Below are 22,143 nucleotides of genomic sequence, written 5' to 3' on the forward strand. Positions count from 1 at the left end.
TCTGTCTAGATCAGGATTATCAACAATGGGTAGCATTCCAACTAGTGCTGCTGCTGTCTCCTCTGTGAACAGGAGTGCTCTACTTGCACAAAGATCCCAACCGCTTGTGCAAAGGACCCCTTGTGTGAGCAGAATACTCCTTCAGTTCACAGAGAGAACTTCCGACGACAATAGTTGGGTTGCTACCCTTTGTCTGGCAAGGGACTGCACCCAGGACCTTCTGCAGTCAAAGCATGTGTCCTACAATGCCTCTTCCCACAACGCATCAGTGTTTCTACTGTTCCTCTCTTGCAGTGTATAAGGCAAAACATATTAGAATGCAGTAGTTCAGTATAGACCAGAGGGGGCCTAAACTTTTCGGCAGGAGGGCCACATCATCTCTCTGACACTATGTGGAGGGCCGGGAATAAAGGAATTAATTTACGTTTAAAATTTGAATAAATTTACATACATGAATATATTAGAGGTGGAACTTATATGAATGAATTAAGGTCTCGTGATAGCTCAAGGCCTATAAAATGCCTTGCGCAAAGCAAAGCTGGCCTTTCCTTTGCTGCCACTGTTGCTTCACAGACATGAAACAGCAAGCAGTTGAGGGAGACCTCGGCCTGCAGCTTGCACAAGAGGTTGGTCAGCCCTCATACTGAGAGTAGCCACATCAGACCAGCGCAGGCTCCAGCAAGTCTCCAGTGGGCCAGAGGCTCGTTGGAGACTGGGGGCTCCCGGCAGGCCGGATTGGGGGTCCAAGAGGACCACAAATGGCCCCTGGCCAGGGTTTGGGCACCCCTGGGATAGACCATCCTTAGGGTGACTTGAGGATGGAACTCCATGTTTGTTCTCAACCCTGAATTCTCAACATGACATGACTCTGGAGAATGAGAGGCTATTTGTATGCATAAAGGGGCAGCTACTGGGAGAAGGAGGGGAGTAACCCGACTTGCCAATTCTACCTACAAATACCCCACAGACCTTTGGAACATTGCCTCCAAATATGCTTATTTCCAGTCTTGAAGCCTGGAGCCAGCAGGGGTAGGTTAAAAAATGACAGGAGACAGGGATTTGTGGGAAATAATTGGGAGGTACAGTAAAATTAAGCACTCTCTGCTATGCAGTAGTTCACCCTTGCAAATGTTCCCCTGTCCCCACATTTGCTATAGGGCAAATAGAGGATTGGAAGCTCACATACATAATTCTGCCCTGGGAAGCTCAGGACCTGGGCCAACTCAAACAGTAATGGATTCTTATAACAAGAGGACCAAAACTAGATATCAATAATGTCCACTTGCAAAGTGTAGCCGCCACTAGGAAAATCACTCTTTCTTCATTGCAATTAAATGTGAGGGTTGCCCAGAGATAACAGTAATGATTGGATTCTTGACTGGAGCCAAATTTGAAGTTTGTGGTTCAGCAATGGGGACTATGCTGCAGTCTTGGAAGTTGAGTTGAACCAAGGAATACCAGGATGCATGTCATGTCTGTTTCCAGGTGGGACTCTGGTGCATGTTGAGACTCAAAGCCCACCCCCAGTGCTGATACAACTACACCAAGAAGGCATTTGGCTGGAGGAGGCCAGAAGATAGAACTGGACGGACAATGACAGAAGCCAGATTATGTCCTCACACTGCCCTAGTGTGTGAATGTGCAACAGAGGTGTGATGGAAACCCCAAGCAGAGAGAAGGTAACTTCTACGGATGGGCAGTTGACTTCCTGGATCTCAAAATACATTTTTGAGACACATTCAAGTCTCCCCTTAACCACTGCTCCCCACAGTCCCTACTGCTCTGCAGTACAAGGGACTACTGCACTGCAGTACAAGGAAGGCATTTCACTAATAAATGACACTGAGAGTTTGTTAATAGAACTGAACAACATTCCTGCCCACAGAGCAAGAGACAAAAGCTCCAAGGTCACCGACTTGGGGAAGGGATCCCAAATAACTGTTCACAATTTGTGGTTCCTCTCTAAATAGGTATGTATAAAGGCACAACTCTCAGTGGCCCACATTTAAAGCAGCATTGATATCCAGACATGGTGTGCAGCAGGCATCTTAAGAGTTAAGCACACAGTTTCTGTCCACCCCTATAACCTAGTGGTATGCAGCCAAAGGAATTATTCAGCCAAAAGTATGCATGCACAGGCAATTTATTTCTGCTTATGCAATAGGAGAGGCATGAGCCTGTGGAAAATTGAGAGCTTTCTGAAGATCTTGTCCAAATTCATACGCAAAACAGATGACACAAAGCCTGCCAACATCTCTTGTTGACAACTGATGAAAGTAAAAGACAAGCACTTGTTTCTAACCAACACCCATCTGCCAATGGTCCTCTATTAGAGACAGAAATCTCCCTCCTCACACCATCCCCCAGTGCAGATTCTGGCAAGCCTGTTGCGAGCTAACTCTATAGAATGCTGAAGTCATTACCATGAATTCCAAAGAGCACCACTGTGCACTAGATTCAGTGACTAATAGGTGCTAGTGGCAGTCCAAGGAGGAAGCTGGATACTCTATTTACGTCACTCCACACTGCTGATGACAGCATTTGTCTGTCTAAAACTAGGTCTGCCAACCTACCATTATTTTACCGGTCTGACTAGAAATACTGCATTCTGGGAGACACCTAGAGCTGAAAAACAAGTAAACTCAGGACAGGTCTAAGGCTAACAAAAGAGTGTTTTTTTTTGGGGGGGGGAGGGATTTGCTGTTGCTGTCACCTCTTATATACACATCATATACCCATGACCAGATGGATCCTATTAAGCCCTACCCATAACCACACACGTACACAGACCATAAAGTGCAACTTCAGCTATAAGAATCACAGAAGGTTCATTCTCTTGTATATATAATACTAACTGCTATAAAACCACAAAATCAATGAGATTAAAAATAGGCCACCCCAATTCACAGGTCTGTGGTGAGTAACAAAAGAAAAAACCCACAGCCAAGCAGAAAATCCCTGAAACATCCCCAGTTTTTGCTGACTTAACCATGAGTCTCAAAGGCCTGGCCAAATGGAGTTTTGCACCTTCTTTCTGAAAAGTTCCGAGCCGTGTTCTTTGGCAAGTCTACAGAGTAATAGCCAAATCCATCATATCTTCCAGTGCAACAATGCAGTCTGTTGCAACCTATGGGGGAGCTTCAGCCTTCAGAGGTGTCCTCAGAGCAATGGAACATTGTTGGCCCAATGGGTCTACTCAGAACTGCACCAGCTATATCACTGGCACAAATCTGCACAGGCAATGCAGACTAATCAAGCCTGAGAAGAGTGTTTGCATACAGTGGACACAGCTGCTGCCAAAAGTGCGACCTTTCCAGTCCCAATTTGCTCTCTTTCCTGCTTCCATCGTCACCCCGTTCTGCCCCTCCCTGCCTCCCTCCAACTCCCTTTGCCAACATATTAGAGCTAGTGGGTATCCCTGGTCCTTTGTCATGCGGACCCAGCCACTTGCAGTGGTGGACAGGGTATGTTGAATGGCTTGTCACTTTTTGCGACAGCCATAAAGGGTCTATTCCCCACAGACACTTGTACCCCCCACCCACAGGACATTTACACCCATATTCTGCTTCCATTTCCAGCACGCCTTTTTTATTCTCCTGTGCTGGGGTGCGGGATGTTTCCTCATAGATGTCTGGAGGAAGAACAGGATGGGCTTGTACACATCCTTAATGGTTGTGAGGGAGCTGGATTACCCATACTGGCCTTTTGTTTTACATTGTACAGGTCCACTACACTGTCATTTCACTGATTTAGGGTTCAATAGTACTTGTATACAAAAGTATGACTGGTCTAGCCGTTCAGTTTCTACAGGTCCCTCCTTTGACCTACCAAGTATTCATTGGTTTCTCCTTAGCCAAACTAGCTTCACCCATGGCTCCCATCTACCACTGTTTCTGAAAACAGAAAAGGTGGTAGCCCTAATCTTGCGTTTCGGTGACGACTCCAAACCTTTGTTTTGTCTGGCTGATAGGTTGTCTCCTTTGCCTCTACGGAGTTTCCTCGAATGTTAATAGTTCTGCCCTCCATTGGTTCTATTTTATTTTTTATTTTTTTCATTGTTTTTATAAATTGTAAGCTGCCTTTGGCATCTGCTCCAGCAGAAGAAAGACAGAACTGACTTAGCAGCAATGCAGCCCTCAAGGTAAGGCAACAAACATGGCCTTAGCTTGAGGAGGTCCCCTTGACTACCTCCCCACTGCAGGATGCAGTGCACACCACATTGGCACAGCTATGTCAGTGCTGGAAAGTTGGTTAGGATTGTACCCAAAGTCTTTTAAATAAATAATCCTATGCAAAGAACAGTTTAAATCCCAAACAAGACAATGAAGGTTGAATTTTAAACTGTAACCTGCCTGTGCCTCTTCTCTGTCCCTCTTTCTTTCAAAGTCATTGCTTTTTCATGGACTCCAGTACACTGCTCCACCTTAGATTCTACTCTTGAAACTCGAGACTCAATTAACATGTTAATTTAATGCAACTGAATTTCAAACCGAGTTTCCCACCTTGTGCCATTACTGTACATTCAACATGCCTTGATGCTTCCCTCACTATAACCTCTCAAGCTTTTGGTATGATCACAAAAACGTGTAAACAGCTCCTTTAGAGTTCTAGCAGTTGTATTTTAATGTGTAATAGTTACCTTGTAAGGCAACTCTTAAGAGTTGGAAGGATCCTCCCCCCATCCCTAGATTGACAGGAGCTGCTCCTCATGGGTACATTGAGCCTATCCTATGCCATTAACCATGAGCAGGCACTGAATGTTCAGGATGGGCTATGTAGGGAAACAAAAATAAAAACCACAACTTCAATATGTACAATCCTGCTCCTTTTGGGTTCCTTTTCTGCATTTTCTTCAACTCTAGCATACCCTTTGAGATAGGGAGACCAAAGCTGCATGCACCATGTTCAAAGGCTGCCATCCTATGAATGTTTATTACTGAATATAGTGGGACTGGCTTGTGCATAAACATGCATAGGACAGCACTGCAAAGATAACACTATCAGCAACATGATGACATTTTAATGCTTACTGGTATATTTTAAATAACTTTCCTATGAATCCCTAACAGCAGATGTGCCTTTCTTCTGCTGCACACCATGTTAGCAAATGCAGCAAGTTTTTCATTGTGTCTTTCCTGGTTAAAGCCATTGTAGGCACTGATGAGTCGTATGTGAATACGTGTAATACTTAACCACTGTACTGTAGTGGTTTGGAGTCATTTACCTCACTTTTCACCCATCTCCAAATCATTTAAGAACAAACAAAATAGCAACACCTAAGTGCTCTGTTTATTCAGAGAGAAAGGCAGGATAAAATCATTTAAATAAATAAAAAACTTTTTACTGAAGCCATAAAGGCTACCTTACAGAAAGCAGAGATTATCAGAGTTCAGCTCAAGATACTGGCTTCCACTCTTTGGGGCATGCATTCTGTGCTCCATTATGTGATTAAAACTGGCCCATATTCCCTAGCTGGTGTTCACATTTAGCAATAAAAGCAATTTTTAAAAGATCTGCTATAAGAGAAATCTAAATATACAGTATGTGTACATGTATTCAGAGATGGTCTTTAAAACGAAAACAGGTCTGCTAGACAAATGACACATTATTTCAAAACAACTTTTTATTTAAATATTAAATAAACCACAACTAATCTTAATATACATCTTTCATTTTTACGTAAGAAATAAAATTGATCATCATGATAAAAAATAAAAACTATACATCTTAATTAAAACCAATCACCAGTCTTCAAATAATCTATTGCATTGCAGTCTGCAGAACAGCACTGTCAAGAACACTACAAGGAAAAGAGACACATAAACCCTGAAATGTTGAAGATGACCTTTTTTCTACTTCAGAATAGTTACAAAGCTTTTTCTATAGTAACTGGAGGGGGGGGAGAAGGATACGCTAGAAGTAAAGTGCTTGTCATTGCTTAGAACACGAAAAAAACAAACATTGTTTTTGTGGCCTCTTGATCTATGGCATTAAAAAAAGACAGAAAAGGAACAAAATGCAGTTCTTAACAATGTGTGCTACTGTTTTATGAAAATGAAGGCAACATTGCTGCTTTGTGATGATCTTGCGTCACTCATTGTAGCCACTCCCACAAACCAAAACTTTGAAAGTTAGCATGAGACTGGTATTTTCTCTGCTGAAAGGCACCAGTCAGAGAGAGTCAGATACAGTAATTTCCCTTCACCTTGAAAAATCCAGACCACATAGCAGCAGCAGCAAGCTGAAGACACATCAGTATGTATACTGTACATAAAAAGAGGTTGAAGAGTCACAGATAGAGTCATATAACATTATCTCCTACCCACCCATGCCTCCCAACCACCAGTCTTTGGCTTGTTTTAAAAAATAGCTTTTTTAAACATATATATAACACTGCAGGTTGCAAGAAGTAGTAACTTGAAGGCACCCCGTGTTACATTTAGAGATGGGTCCTTAAAGTGTTAGACAGAAGGAAGCTGTTTTCAGACATCCGAATGGTAATTTTTGGCCAAGCTGGCTCACTACTTACTTACTAGCTACTGAAATTTGATTTCCCTCCCCCTTCTCCTCTACCAATTACTACAAGGTTAAAGGAGGTTTCCCCTCTTTCTGCAATACCCATATATGGTTTCCATTGACACCTACAGAAGCCATTAAATGCCAGGAAACTCAAAAGCTTATTTCAAAACTTAAATAGTAGTGTATATAGTCTTCCAATTCCTATATGCACCAAGGTGCTCGTTCTCTCTCACTCACTCACAAAGACAGTATTAAAACCACATATAAAAATGTCTAAATTAAAAAAACCCTCTCATCAATCAGTATGCAAGACAAAACCCAGAAGTTGTGCTGTTTGTCTCACTTTAGTTTGTTCACAAAATGACTATTTCTGAAAAGCATCGCTTTGTGCTATCCTACATCTTTCAACTGTCAGTATAATTGTCATGACCCCTGAAATATTGCACATTTCCCAATGAGTCGATTCAATTTGGACCCTGATAAGCAAAATGCATAAAATCCTCATTAGCCATGGCAACAAAGGCATACAGCACTGAGAAATATTCCATAGGCAACCTCAAAGCAATGCGGGGGGGGGGGGAGGTAAAAAGAAGGAACGAAGACACTAATGTAAAGATATCTTTCCTGTGCCAACACCTCTAGCAGTTCTACTCCTACTACCTCTGCAGCAATATATGAACAATCCCATGCTGATACATGAAACACTCCTATTGTTGCTTTACAACATACAAAAACAAAAAAAGACACAAAAACAATTCGTAAGCTGACAAAAGGGACTAAAATCCCAAGAGATAAATTAATTGCTTCTAATGATTATGAACTATTTTTAGCTGCTGCAACTGAGGGACTAAGCAAAAGGTTCAGTTTTCTCTTAAGGTCTGAATAGGGGAGGAAAGAGAGGTATTGGTTTTTTTAAAATGAGCATCAAAAATGAATGGCAATGCTTTCATCATTGTTCCTCTATCAATGCATAATGTCACGTGCCACTTCAGAGTCTGTGTTTGTGTGTATGTTTTTTAAGAAAGAGGTAATCATTGTCTGTACAAATCCATAAACAAATATTATGAATAGGTTGGCTCTGGTCCCTTCATTGAAAAGCCATTCCCTGCTAAGCCACAACCACTGACAGCCACCAAAGTCTTGCATAACAGCAGAGCTGTATTGGCCTAACTTTAATACAGTACCGGAAAAGTGTTCTCCCTGGCCCCTTCCCTCCACCCCCATTCCCTGTCATTTTCTTCAAAAGTTTTTTATCTTTCAGTTTCTGGTTCAGTTGGTTCAGTGCAAGAATAGTCGAGGCCAAAAGACATACGTATTGCTTTTTTCAGTTCTACAGTTAGGAGCTTTACTGAGCCAAATGGCCTCTTCACATACTTCAAATGTGTTATTGCTTCTGAGAGTTATTCACTGTCACAAAATAAAGTAAAATAAATTAACCATCCACACATCTTTAGACAGAGCAGATTTCCCACCCCAAAGAGATATGTGGATCAAGAGAACAGGAGAATTCTCATTTGACCAGGACAAATTTCCCCATTTGCAGGGATGTAAGGTCCTCCATTTCACAGTCTCCGTTCTTCAAAGCAATCATTTTATAGCTTGGAGATTGCACAGCAAAGCTATTCTGCTGGGAAAACATGGAGGTGAATGGGGACACATTGCTGCTGATGTGTAGGTGAGCATCGAGAAGGTAAGCAGCTGAAGATACTGGAGACACGCTGACCCCAAAAAGGTGAGGCTGAAGCAGCTGGGCATTGCCAATGGCCATCTCTAATGAGTTCTCTTTCTGCAGTTCAGACAGGAGGAGGGAATTGGATGCTTTGTTGCCTATAGTGTCAGACAAGAGGACAGTGTGCGCTTCAGACACCTGAGAAGGCTGGTGACAGGCTGGCTGGTGATGTTGTAACTGGAGCATTCTGAACAGAAGAAAGAAGAGAGATCGTTATCCATTTTTAATAAGTTGCCTTGTGGTTCTCAAATAGCATGCCATCTCCCTCACTCTACAGTGATATCCTTGCTGGATATCAAAAAGTCGTGACAGTACAGCCAGAATCTGAAATGGTCAACAAGTGTGCAACAACATAATTGCATAACTAAACAATCACCACTGTAACTTCTCTTCTGGCTACAACTCTGAAACTGATGCCCCCAATCCCCAAGTAAATATTCAAAGTGTATGATGAGAAGGGGACTTGGATCATGCTAGCCCAGTCAGTCTCTATGATCAGGGTGACTAGATATAATGGAAGACAGAGTGTCTATACCTTTGACCATTGTATAGTGGAGGGAATTTTGGCAAGTGAAATTTTTTAAACCCTTCCATGCTGAGCTACACCTGCCACAGTTCCCTCCTCTATACAATGGTTAAAGGTATACCCACTCTGTCTTTCACTGTATCTGGGCACCCTGTTTATAATTCACTCACCTCATCCCATCTGCTGTTCACAAGTTCAACTTAACATATATGTTAAGAACTACCAGCTATACAAAGGTTATAGCTGGTATAGAGCTATACTAGGTGAATCACAAAACAGAAGTGTGCCAATCGTATGCGCATAGAACCCTAAAAAAAGATAAGTTGAACATACAAACTCTAGGCTGAGGTGAAGGTGGCTGGAGAAGTTTGAATCCCCCGATAAACGTATACTTTGAACACAGACACTGGACCCTCATGCAGTGGGAAAGCAATGCAAGAGGGGAAGAGAGTCTTTCCTTACTCACAAACTATAAGAATACATCACAATAATTGGACAGATTTATACAGACACAGACTTCTTAATACAACAATTCAACAATACTGCATTTAAACCACTTAAACCTGGATGGAAATATAATGAAGTTGACTCAAAAACAGAGCACAACTTCTAATCCTGAAGTGATAACAAAAATAAATTGTTCATCTGATTTCAGTATGAACTAAAGATCAGTGCAAAATAAATTGTTCATCTGATTTCAGTATGAACTAAAGATCAGTGCAAAATTACTACTACCATGATGGCCAGTGTCTTATATGGGTGGGTGGAAGTCTTACATCAGGCACTGTGCTCTTACCTCTGCTGCTGAAGCACCTCTTCCAGGAGATTTCTGCTCTCCCTACTGCTGCCGCCACTATTGCTATTGCTGCCACCATTTCCCCCACTGCCATATATGCAGGTGTTCTGCTGCTGGGGATGCTGGAAAGGGCTCATGCCACTGCGTGCCATCCGAGTAGATGAGGACTGGCACACCTGGCGAGCAAGCCCTTTGATTTTATTCAGTCCCAGAAAACCTTTGGCTCTAGCATTCTTTCGTAGCTGCTGTCTAAATGCCTTCAAACCTACAGAACAAAGAACGAAAAAATACACATCTGTTTACAGTACCTGTTAACCCTTTCTTTTGAACAGACATTATCTATGTCTCTAAATACGATTCCTAGTTCTCCCTCTGCCAACCTGCAACTCAGTATCTCTTGAGCCACAGAATATCTCTTGCCTCATCACATGCACAAAAAATCCACCCATTTATCTGCCATGCACTTTCTCTTTACCTAATTTAATGAACTTATAAATTGCATGGCTGTGGTTTGTGAATACTCTGTGGGATGGACTTGTAGAATGTTGACAGATTGTGAGCTCTACACCTATAAAGAAGGCAAGAGCTAAAATGCCACCTGCAAAATTATGAACTTTCTGTCTCTAGACATGTGTATATGCAGTGGTATATGTTATATAACAAGAAAAGAATTACCTTGAGTTAATGAGGTATCAGATGCTCTCCTTCCTTCCTGGAAGCTAACAGGCAACAGAGAAGCACCACCCAGGGAGCCCTGAGCCTGCAATACTGGTGTGTCCAAATGGGATGTCAAAAACGATGATGTAACTCTGGCTGCGGCTGGGTGCATCATCTGATCTTCCAAACAATTGCTCAGAGTCACAGAGCCATTTGCTGAGGAAGTGAGGCAACTGTCAGAACTGGTTCCTTCTGTGGGGCTTGTGGATGAGGAAATGACTATACCTACAAGAGAAGCAGATGTAGGGAGACCATTTACAAAATTAATACAAGTAGTAAACAAAATGTTGGACACAAACTAATCTCTCCACCTACAGAAAGTCTGTCAGTAACAAATGCCTCAGACAATACCCCAGCCAATATTAAACACTGTGATACCCCAATTATAGCAAGAATGGCAATGTTTAAGAACTAGGAGCAGTTATTATTATGGGATAATTGTATTGATCAAACAAGTAGTTAGTCCAAAAGGGGGCTCTTGCTCTAAAAAGTTTAAACTGTTGATTTGGAAACTGCTAGAAATTGGGGCATTTCAGGTTACATGAGATAGAATAGTGCTGGCAGCCCATCGGACATTAACGATTTTTTAATAAATGGTGACACAAATGAGAAATGCACACAACCCTTTCAGGATCCTTCCAGCTATTGAATTAATTTTATTCTTATTAAAGATACCACTAAGTAGAACCCAGTGTTAATAATAAAGTATCTTGCTCCCAAATCAAACATGGGTCAACTGAAGAAGGCAGTAGCCTTACGGCCAAGGAGAAAGCCTGCTTACTACACTTTTTAAATTTAAAAAAAATCGTGGGGGGGGGGATGATAGAGGGAGAGCACACACTCTCCGAAGAACTCAGGAAAGAAACAGGTGTTGCAGAGGTGATTCATTCTGATGGTGTTTAGCATCTTGTTTTAAAGGATTGCCTGACTGCCCTAGACTTTTGTAAGACAGCAGGGAACAATGAAGTCACTAAAGAATGAAAGGGGGAAGGAACAATTTTAAGGGTTAACTAGATAACATGGGTAGAAAAAAGAAATCATGTTTCGTCTGACTCAGACACCATTCAACAAGCACCAAGAGCCTTGCATGACCATCATTCACATAGTACATATCAATACACGCGCTTAGTGCTTGCGTGGTGGTGGACTCCAATAACAAAATATTGCCATTTAAGTTCTAGAAAAATATAAAATGAGTTAATGGGGGGGGGGGGCACACTGGATTCTCACTAACAGTTATATGTTCATCATGCACTGTAAATGTAGAAAATCCCACAAGAACTGTTGCAGTTAGCTTTTTAAGCCAGTTCACTATGAATACACGAACAAAACAGATGGGAAGAAGGGCATGTAATCCTAAATCAAAACAGCAGCGCCTATCAACATGTAACACACAAACTGGAAATGCTCTTCTGCCCTTAATCCATACTCTGCAGCTTGTCTTTCTTGGAACACTTACATGGTGGAGAACACTGATAAAAATGAGTTGTAACTTCAGCCAATGTGTGCCTTCGACTAGTGTTGATGGGGAAGCGAATTGGATTGAAGGCTTTAATTTCCTCCTCCAGTTCTTTGTCCTGTCTAACTTCTTCACTGATGGTGGTTTCCAGGAGGCTGTTTGGAGAGATTGAGCGATTCCTAAAAAGGCTGTTGAAGTTTGGATCCACAGGAAAGAACACAGGCTGAAAGGTCAAAGATACAGGAAATGACAGAGTGCACTTGACTGTTCCTCATTCCTATTTCAGGACAATTTTGTCATTATTACAGTTGCTTTGCTAATTATGACATTTTGTCTCTATGATATAACTTCCCAAGAAGGCTAATGCAATTGTATAAATTTACACTCAGGTCTCAAAGTTGCCAACTCAATATACCGACACTGAACAGGCATAGATTTGAGTGTAAAACAAATACGTTCTAAAGGGATGGATATTTAAATTTAGACTTTGTCAACCGAAGTCAACCACTTCTCCCAGTGTAATATAAAGCCAGAGTACTGAAAGTACCAACCTGTAATGGGTTATTTATGTCACAATCCATGTCAGACTGCAGAGGCGATTGAATCAGATTCTGAGGCTGCTGATAAAGCAGAGTTGATCTCAATGTCTCAGTGGCAAGACTGTCCTGAGGCAACTGAAGGCAAAAGGAATTTGAAGACTATTTATTGCCAGTGACTTTGATGACTGGAACAAATATGCAGCAATTCTCAAGACCTGTTGATTTGCCCTCAAATAAATGCAGAAAATTCATTTTTACATCTGAGAAAAATAACACAGAGGATAGGACAGCTCAAGTCTGCCAATTCAGTATGCCAGTACTGAATAGGTATAGATTTCTTAAAGTAACTAGCATCCCTATTCTGCATCCCTATTGCAAGATAACAGGTTTTAACCTAAAGTAAACCAAGTTTCTCACTAATACTGAAATCTCCCCACCCGCCCTCAGCCACATCCCTCTCTCTTGCTAAGGACTGAAAGAAAATCCAGACACACCATTTTTGGTCACAAAATAAAACCTATTAGGAACAAAAGATCCAATGAAATAAGAAAGAGCCAAAAGAAAAACTCATAAGCAATTTGGCCTCACCTAATGAACAGAAACAAATTATTTTTACCTCAATATTGCTGAAGTCTGAGCTCCTTGGCCTTTGTAGACGGCTGCTTACTGGACGATTTGACAACTGATTGCTTCGGTACTCCTTGAGGCGCTCCAGGAGAAGGTAATAAATCGCAGCAAAATGGTTGTAGCTGCTGTTTTGTAGAGACTAAAAGGATACAATATGGAGAAAGGTTATAGTCTACACAGTCAGGTTCAAAAACAGGTTTCCATTTCTGAACTAAAGGTTGCAATCCTAGGCACATTTACTTGAAAGAAGTTTTCTGAAATCAGTGGGGATACTTCCAAATAATGCATTTAAGGTCACACAGCATGTGGAGAAGGTTAGGGTGGATGAATTATAAGAAGAAAGGCAAGCTTGTTCTCATTAGGTAAAAAAAGAGTAGTTGTGTTCTGTACAGTTTAGAGAGGGTGAGGTTTCAGGACAGGAACAAATGCAGCTTTCAGAACGAGTCTCATAATTTGCAGATTCATGCCAGTGTTGCTATTTGTGAAGCACTCTGCCAAGTGTTTTCAAATACTATGCTGAGCAACAGATTAAAATTTTTTTTTGTTAACTTTGTTAACTTAAAAAAATTTTTTGTTATCTCTTTGTTAACTTAAAACCTGAGTGGCAAACATGCTGCTCTTTCCTAGGGAAACACACCAGTTACTCAGCTTTTATAAGGTACAAATGCTTCTCAGATCATACAGATGCAAAGGCTCACCTCAACTGTTCTCTGTCTGTCAATGCCAAGAGTATGCATTATCCCAAGGACCTGCTCATTGTAGTCACCCAGGTTGGAGTTGTAGTTCTGCATGGAGAATGACAAAGTCTGCTGCTGCTGAAGAGAAGGGTCTGCCTGCATCCATTTGTGCTGCTTTATTTGGGCAATTGTGATTCTTTTTGTGGGATCAACAACCAGCATCCGTCGAATGAGCATTTCACAGTCTGGCGTTTATAAAAAAGATATACAAAAAAAACCTTGAATATAAGCGATAAGAGGCAAGACACATTTCTAAGATTTAAACTAATGGCAATATTATGGGCACACCCTGCCCATAAAGTACAAGCACGAAATGTTTGTTAAGCCAAAGCAGATCCATCTTCACATGTATTTTACAACTACACAGCACAGCTCAAAACATTGTTAATATGCTTTTGAATACATGTGAGCCGAATAGTCACAAAGTGACCTGGCAAGAGCAAGAAGAATATAGTAGGGATACTGTAGAGAAAGAAAAGTATTTCAGTCTTTAACAGTATACAAGTCCAGCACATTTATACACAGTTTTTGTACACGGATTTGACTCAACACAAATGGCCACAGCAAATGCGAAGGAATGTGCTGATCCCTGGAGAAGGGGAAAATGCATCCCTTTAAAATCAGTTTGAAAAACTGAACAGTCCTTTAACAATAGCATCCTTAATATGAGAGAGAGGGCAACTGGTTGACAATCCATCAATCCTTCTTTCTCCATCGGACCCCTCCATTCCCCCTGAGCACGAGAAAGAAAGGTGATCATTTTGCATTGGTGAAGGGAGGGGCTGACTGAAGCAGAGGACTGATTGATGAATTGTCTTCTTAATGACTTATCTTGCATCACAAAGGTCAGCAAGGCTATATTTAAATCACTGGAGCAAAGAAACTTTTTTAAATTGATTTGCTACAGTGTGTTTTTTGCCATTTGGAAAGGAACCCACGCGAATTATTAGTCTCAACCTGTATTTTCTTTTTATGACTGAAGGGGAGTATACAAATATAGTCCAGTGTCACTGAGGCCCTATTTCTCTAGGAAGAAAATTCTGATCTCTTCTACAGCCAAAAAGAGTATAATACTTTTCTATACTGTCATGCATTTGTGCACAGTGAAAGTACACAATTTGGGAAGCTTATACACTCAATATTATCAGAGCTAAAAAACTTCTGAAAGGCATCCTAAAGCTACTGTGTGGTTCTAAATTACTGTTTGTTATTTGTCTGGCAAATATGATTAAAAAACATTTTGTTTCAAAATTCAAAAGGCAGATAAAAGGGGAAAGGGTTATGAACACCTACCATTTATAGGAATAGTACATACCTTGTGACATGAAGTAGGGAATGCGGAATCTTCCCTCAAGCACCCTTTGTCTTAGGGTTGGTAAGTTGGGTCCATCAAATGGCAGAGAACCGCAAACAAGGACATAAAGCACCACACCAAGGCTCTGTTAATAACAACAAAAGGCAAACTCATGAATGACTGAAATGTAGCAACTGAAGTCTGTTAAGCATCAATACTTTTGAACATTAATACACAACAAGACAAGTGCAAAAAGTAAAATGGAGCCTAAAGCCTACCCATATATCAAGGTGAGGACCTTCATATTCCTTTCCTTCAAAAACTTCTGGGGCTGCATAAGGTGGGCTTCCACACCATGTGGAGAGAGGCTCGCCAGATTTGTAGAAGTTTCCAAACCCAAAATCTGTAAAGGAAGAAGAGAGTCTGAAATATCTGTTTTTAAAATATCCTGTAATCAATATAAGCAGGGGCACACAGGAACACCATATCACACCTTTGATTCTTTACCACAACTACCTATTCTGAAAAATACCATAAACACAGAATGCCTCCTAGAACAGCCATCCATTCAGCTAGTTCATAAATTTACAGGACAATACTGGGGGATACTTTCCACTAAACTCAATGGGCTTACCCCTAAATAGATATGGATAGGATTGCGCTGTTAGATTTTTAAACATTCTTCCTCCTCAGACATTACATGCTAGACTTGTGGTATAAGAATTTTAGGAAACACTAATAGATTTGTACCATTCTCACCTGCGAGCTTGATGTTCATATTAGCATCTAACAGCAGGTTCTCTGTTTTGAGGTCTCTGTGCACTATGTGATGGTTGTGACAATATTCTACAGCTGAAAGGATCTGCCAGAATTTGTTCCGAGCTTCACTCTCACTCAGGTGCCCATGAGAAGTCAAGTGATCTACCAAACACAACAATGAAGGCACAAAAATGAAATGCCTACCAAATTCTCAAGATCCTCAGTCCCCATGCAGCAGCTACCACTCTGCTTTTGCAGTTATTTATCCTGATCGTGAACACATAAGCACTCGGATCCAAATCCTCAGCTTTCTTACACTAATAAATAACTACAACAAAGTCCTTACAAGAGAACCCCTCATTATCCAAGTAATCATGAATTTCTATTCCAAGCATACACTATATCTGTTCAAAACATGTTAGCTGAAGTTGCATTTAACCCATATAATCCCATAATTTTACCTAGATGGTAAATACTCCAATTTATCCAAAGTATGCCTATCAAAATGTTTAGATATCTTCTTCTCACCTATCATTCAACTAACTATGTACATGTCAATTGATAGCTTTCTATAATGAGAACTTACCAAACATTTCTCCATTTTTTGCAAATTCAGTTACAATGTAAAGCATATCTTTTGTCTCCATAACCTGAGGAGAGAAGCAGGAGAAGCACAGCAGGAGAGAAGAGAGGGGGGGGGGGAAACATTAAAAACATATCAAAGATACAGACCTCTGAAATGTTTAATGTTTACATAAAGTAAATGTATATGCAGCATCAAAATATATCAAAGTTGTTCATTTATTCATACGCTACAGCATTTATAGAGAAGAGTTTCCAGGAAAGACCATGTTTCCCTTATCTAAACCTACCATTATTTCTATACAAAGAAATTATTTTAAAGTCACTCCTCCATTTATTACCCAATGATTATTTCTTCTTTTAATATGTATTAATTACAGAAGCTGATCACGTTGGCACAAACATTTTAAGGGCAGGTTAATCAGATTCACGAACACACTGCTAAAAAGTAAGGTGGCAAATCAATGCAGAACACAAAACAAGAAGTGATCAAGATCTATCTAAACAACCAGTTTGCATGCCATTGTATGTGTTTATTCACTCAATAAGATGTCAGACATGCCTGTCAACCTTCAACAGCTTCCTGTTTGTGCAAAGGTATTTCTCAACATTCATCAACACCAAAGTGTTATTTAGTTGTTCAAATTCAGAAATGCATTACTATTTACAACTTTAGAAATGGCTCTTAAAATCAAATCATGAACACAGGACACCCATCAGAAACAGCATTCAAAAAAACTGTATTGGGGGAGGTTCTATTAGGTGCTGACTTACAAAAAATGATCAAGAACAGAGCAATTTCACTTTGGTGACATTTGCTTCAGAAAACTGATTTTTAGTGTTCTGTAAGGAAGTCTGAATATTAAAGGCAGGGGAGCTCTCATTCCACACATAAATATAAAGTGAAAAAGCACATTTTAAAACATCATGTGTGTGTATGCGTGCGTAAATAAATGACCAGAAGGCATGAAGCATTTTAAATGGTCCAAGAAATATGCCTATGAATTGAAATTAGACACTATATCTCAAACTGTCAACACCATCCTTACACTCCCACCAAACAGGCATTTCACTTAATTCCTACTGCACAGACTATCAAAATGGAACATCAATCACAACATTTAGATGAACACAAAGTATCAATGGGAAGACTAAAAATGAACCAAAAAGAAAGCAGGGGCTTCTCAAAAAATACTCCCTTTATTCATTTAACTAGATCAATTCAACAAGGAGAAAATGTAAGCCAGTTCCAAAGCTTTGAAATATTCTTTTGACCCATGCTACTCTACAGCAATGATATCAAAACAATCTTTATGCATCTTCTGCTGCCATGACTCTGATGACAAACGATATAAACATGTGTTGTAACTGTAACACGTACATGTTCTTTAAAAACAACGCCTTCACATAAACACCTGTCTTACTTGCTCTTCTACTTTTCTTGTTTTGTTAAACTTGGATCAAAAAAAGGAGAGCTCAAAAACACATTTTACTACAGCAGCAACCTATATACTGGACTTTAGATCTGCTATTTACTAAAGTCATACGTGTACCCCTCTTCCTTTCCTCACTTCCAACTATCACACTACACACTACCACATGAACAAACAGTAACCACACAGTACTGTTTAAGACGATTAAGAGGAATTTCCACCATATACCAATTATATATTTAACATTCAGTAAAATTAAACATTTGATAATATTAACCCCTCTCACCAGATGACTACAATTGCATTTCCTGCACAGTACACTAATTTGCACTCTCTCTCTTGCAATGCAGTTGCTGAATTAGAACAGATGATATGGTCACTCAAGTGGATTTTTTATTTTTTACAGTTTCCAAAACTAAAATTTAAAAGGAAACTTACAGTATGATCCTAACAATGTTTACTCAATTAAATTCCAACGGAAGATAACCTATGTGTGCTGTTATTAGGATTCACTTCCAAATTATCAACACTATAGATGAAAGTTTAATTGCAGTTTACACTTCAAAACCTCGCACTATAAGCAGAAAGACATTTTCACAAGAACGAACTATAGTGCAAAAGCATAAAAAATAGTCATACCTGTGTAAAAAATATCTTTTGGAAGAATACCTAGGATGTTTGATAAGCTGCAAACTTATTACAGTCAAATTATTTGTAGGTATCTTTGAATCAGATTTGTCCACTATAACAGGGCTAAATATTAAATACAAAGGGGTCAATCTATTTTTGTTTTTGCACTTGAAAGAAGTTTAACACTCCTTCCTCTCACGATTAAACCTTGTGCATTTTAAGATCATTAGCAGTCAAAGCCATAATAAGCGAGGACAGAATGATTTTTTTACCTGATACAGCTTGATAATGTGGGGGTGATTCAAAAGCTTCATTATCTGAACCTCTCTATAGATTTTCTCCAAATTGCTTGGATCTAATCGAGTTTTGTCAATAATTTTTATTGCAACCTGCAGATTCAAAAAAGGAAACTCAGAACACTTGTAAAATATATCCTTATGCCATCTACAGTTCTATTAGTTAACTAGAACTAAAGCTGTGAAAAAAGCACATCTGGGGGAAGTTAAAAAAGGCTATACAGGCTGCACAGTGTTTCTAGTTAGAGGACTACATATGAGACACTACACATTAAGTGCAAAAAAGCAATACAAAGACTAATCTTACGACTTTACATATGCTACTCATATAAATTAGGTTTGCTTACAAGTAAACAGTTGTAAGCATGTTTACTCATAAGTAAGTTCAGTTGAATTCAGTGAGACTGCTGCCTTTAAATAAAAGTGCCAGTCACTGAATCCAACTTCATCGACAACCACTCTTGACAGTCCATTTTATAATCCTTTGCGCAGTCCAGGTTCAAAACACACATTCCAGATGAATTTATAAATTCACCAATATAACAAGAATCAAATAAGTACTTTAAAAATAATGTTAACAGTCACTATCATTTGATCTGAATTGAATACTTCCTTTACGTTCTAAAAAAAGGCTGTACTATACTGTATACTTCAAAACTTGACAACCAACTAAGAAAATCAACTAAGATAGCACAATAACTGTAGACTGGCTTAATTAAGTCAGCAATATGTAGTGAAATCAATCTTAGAGAAAAACTTATTGACTCTTTCAAATTCATGTCACTTAAGCTACTGCTAGTTTGATTACATTACTATCACACAATTTAGCCCAATGAGCCCCTCTTAATGCAGAGTTTCTTCACTTTTTTGTAAAATGAAAATTCTAGAGAAGGATGTCCAACTTTTTACATCACATTTCCCACACAGATTAAGGCAGCAGACATCATCACACCCACCTGCGTTTTGGTTACTCTGTGTCTTGCCAGTTTTACTACAGCAAAATTGCCTTTTCCCAAGGTCCTCTCAATATCATAGAATCCAACCCGAAGAGGCCTTTGCTGGCTTTGGTTTGCGGTGGGGACAGCTGTATAGTCCGACATGATCACCATGGTTTGATGTTGATGGGCCACAAACACTATTCAGAAATGTCTACATAAGCACTCCTCTTCAAAGGCTGCGAATTGCACCTGCAAAGAAGACAAAACGAAATTCTACTGAGATTTGTTTTCAATTCCTGCTCCGTGGTTTCTTTTTCCCCCCCTGCAATGCCTCAAACCTCAGCTGTTAGTCCCAATGACTTTCTGATCCCACACAGAAAAGGGTGTATTTAAGACACGGCTAATATAAAACCTTCCCTCTGCTCCACACCCCACGGTTAACCCCCAAAATAAAGGCAAACGGGGGGGGGGAACACAGTATTGCCACTTAGGAACGCCATCCTTTATCAGCAAGAAGGGGTAGAAAGTGGTCTGGAAGTTCTGGTTCCTCGACTCACAGTAGTAGGAATACACAATAATAGGAAGTTCTGGTTCCCAGAAAACTCACATTATATTGTGAATAGTACTCACAATATTAGGGATGAAAAGCCTCCCCAAAACCAGCTTTATGCTTAACCCCGTTCTTTTATACCCCGATCCCCAGCCTGTGGTCCCTATGGAGGGTTTGGCACCTATGGATTTGGCGCCTACAGAAGTGCCAAAGTGCTGCTGAAATAAATGGGGCAGGAACTGGGGGACGAGAGTAGGGGGCTGTGCAATTATTCTCGGGGCATGCAGCCCTCAGCCCTGGCAGAACCTGGTCTGGGCAGTCAGGAGCCAGCAGGGAAAGAGCCCTGAGGGGAGCTGAAGGCGCACAGCCCCCCAGCAACGGGTCTCAGGAGTCGCCAAAGCGCTTCCCTCCAAGTCAGCCTGCAAATGAGCAGCAGCTGCCCGGGGAGACGGAGGCTGAGGACCGAGGGATGAGCGCGTCTGTCCCCAAGGAGGGAGGGAAAGACTGAGGCAGGTTCTCTCTCAGAAGCCCTCCTGCCCTCAGCTCTCGCAGCGCCAGTTCTTCCCCGCCTGGAGCGGTACCTCGCGCAAGGCTGGCTGGCCGGCGGCTGGTAGTGGTAGTGGTAGTGCCGCTGCTGCCTCCGCCTGTCTGCCCGCCTCTGCTGCCGCTCTCCCTGATGCCAGAGCGCACTGTGCGAGCAGCAGGCAGAGCGACACGCGGGAGAAACCCTTCCCTCCCCGCCAAACCCAGACAAGCCTATTGACGTCACTTTGACGCCAGAGCGACGCGCGGCCGAGCGCGAGGCTGAATGAGGAGGGAGGGAGGGAGGGGCGGGGAGCCGTTGCCAAGACACGAGCCGCTCTGACGCGCGCCCAGATGGGCCTGTCGCCGTGGAGACGGGGAGGGTGGGGTGACGTGAGGGAAGCAGCGAGCGAGCGAGCGGACGGCACCACGTGACCCGTTTGTGATCGTTGCAGGGGTCGCCCCCTGCCGGAGCCGCGACAGCGCGGTTAACCCGTCGCGCGCCGCGGCTCAGGCTGGGTTCAACCCCAACGGGCCTCAGGGAGCCGTTGGGACGCTCGGGGCCTGACCGTTGACCCATCCCAGCCGCGGAAGCCACCTGGTCCTAGGCGTTGGTTAAGCCGACAGTTGCCCAAGCCTGCAGCCGGAGCCTGCGTGTCTGAGCCGGTGAAGGGCCCGCGCCTCGGCGTGTCTACTCGGAAGTAAGCCCTATTGACTCTAATGGGCCTTACTTCTGAGTAGACACGCCGAGGCGCGGGCCCTTCACCGCCTCAGACAGGCGGCCATCCCACGTGCGCCCAAATAGGCTTATAAACCTTCACGCGCCAGACCCCGTTGAGGGGATTAAGTGGCACTACATCACCTGCACGCCTCAGGCCAGGCTGGCCCCGCAGCCTCGCACACGGGCACCCCTCCGCGTTCACCCAGCAGCCCCTGTCAGCTCTGGCGTGAACGAAGGTAGCTGTGCAAAGCGTGCCTGACAGCCCAAACCCAGGCAGGTCTACTCGGAAGTAAGTCCCGTTATAGCCAGTGGGGCTTACTCCCAGGAAAGTGTGGATAGGAAAGTGCGTAGCCTTAGGCTACACTCCTAGCCACACTTACCTGGGAGTAAGCCCCATTGACTATAATGGGACTTTCTTCTGAGTAGACATACCTAGGATAGGGCTCCTAGCTCTCTCCAGGATGTCCCCTTCCTGGAGAGATCTAATCCAACACCCAGGCATCAAAGCCCACACACACCTCAAACCATTTTGCACCCAAAATGAGGTCCTTGTCTAGCTCCAGCAGCAGCTAAGCCACAAGTACAGGCTGAGCATGACCATGCTCTTAACCCCACGTGTGCCTTCCCACTTCCCTGGAAAGATCTATGCTCCAAGGAGCACATCTGTCATTGTTGTCATCCAGTTAGAACCTTTGAGGGAAAATGACAACCTTTATAGATTTCCGTTTTTTACATACATTCATAAATAAGATTAAAAACCTCTGCTGCC

At 41.8% G+C, this 22,143-nt stretch overlaps 1 protein-coding gene across 1 annotated transcript; it reads right to left on the reverse strand.

Annotated features, from left to right (window-relative positions):
- Positions 1-5,267: 5,267 nt before the first annotated feature.
- On the reverse strand, positions 5,268-20,838 carry SIK1 (salt inducible kinase 1). The gene is made up of 14 exons (XM_066619119.1): positions 20,713-20,838; positions 19,600-19,830; positions 18,620-18,736; positions 16,289-16,352; positions 15,703-15,864; positions 15,222-15,346; positions 14,965-15,088; positions 13,611-13,834; positions 12,902-13,051; positions 12,298-12,420; positions 11,747-11,969; positions 10,246-10,512; positions 9,571-9,835; positions 5,268-8,435 (listed from the first exon to the last, which is right to left on the reverse strand). The coding sequence occupies exons 2-14, from the start codon at positions 19,750-19,752 to the stop codon at positions 8,030-8,032; spliced, it is 2,403 nt and encodes an 800-aa protein (XP_066475216.1). The 5' UTR covers positions 19,753-19,830; positions 20,713-20,838; the 3' UTR covers positions 5,268-8,029.
- Positions 20,839-22,143: the final 1,305 nt, after the last annotated feature.

The sequence above is a fragment of the Tiliqua scincoides genome, chromosome 3, assembly GCF_035046505.1.
Source record: "Tiliqua scincoides isolate rTilSci1 chromosome 3, rTilSci1.hap2, whole genome shotgun sequence".
In the NCBI taxonomy this organism is placed as follows: Eukaryota; Metazoa; Chordata; class Lepidosauria; order Squamata; family Scincidae; genus Tiliqua; species Tiliqua scincoides.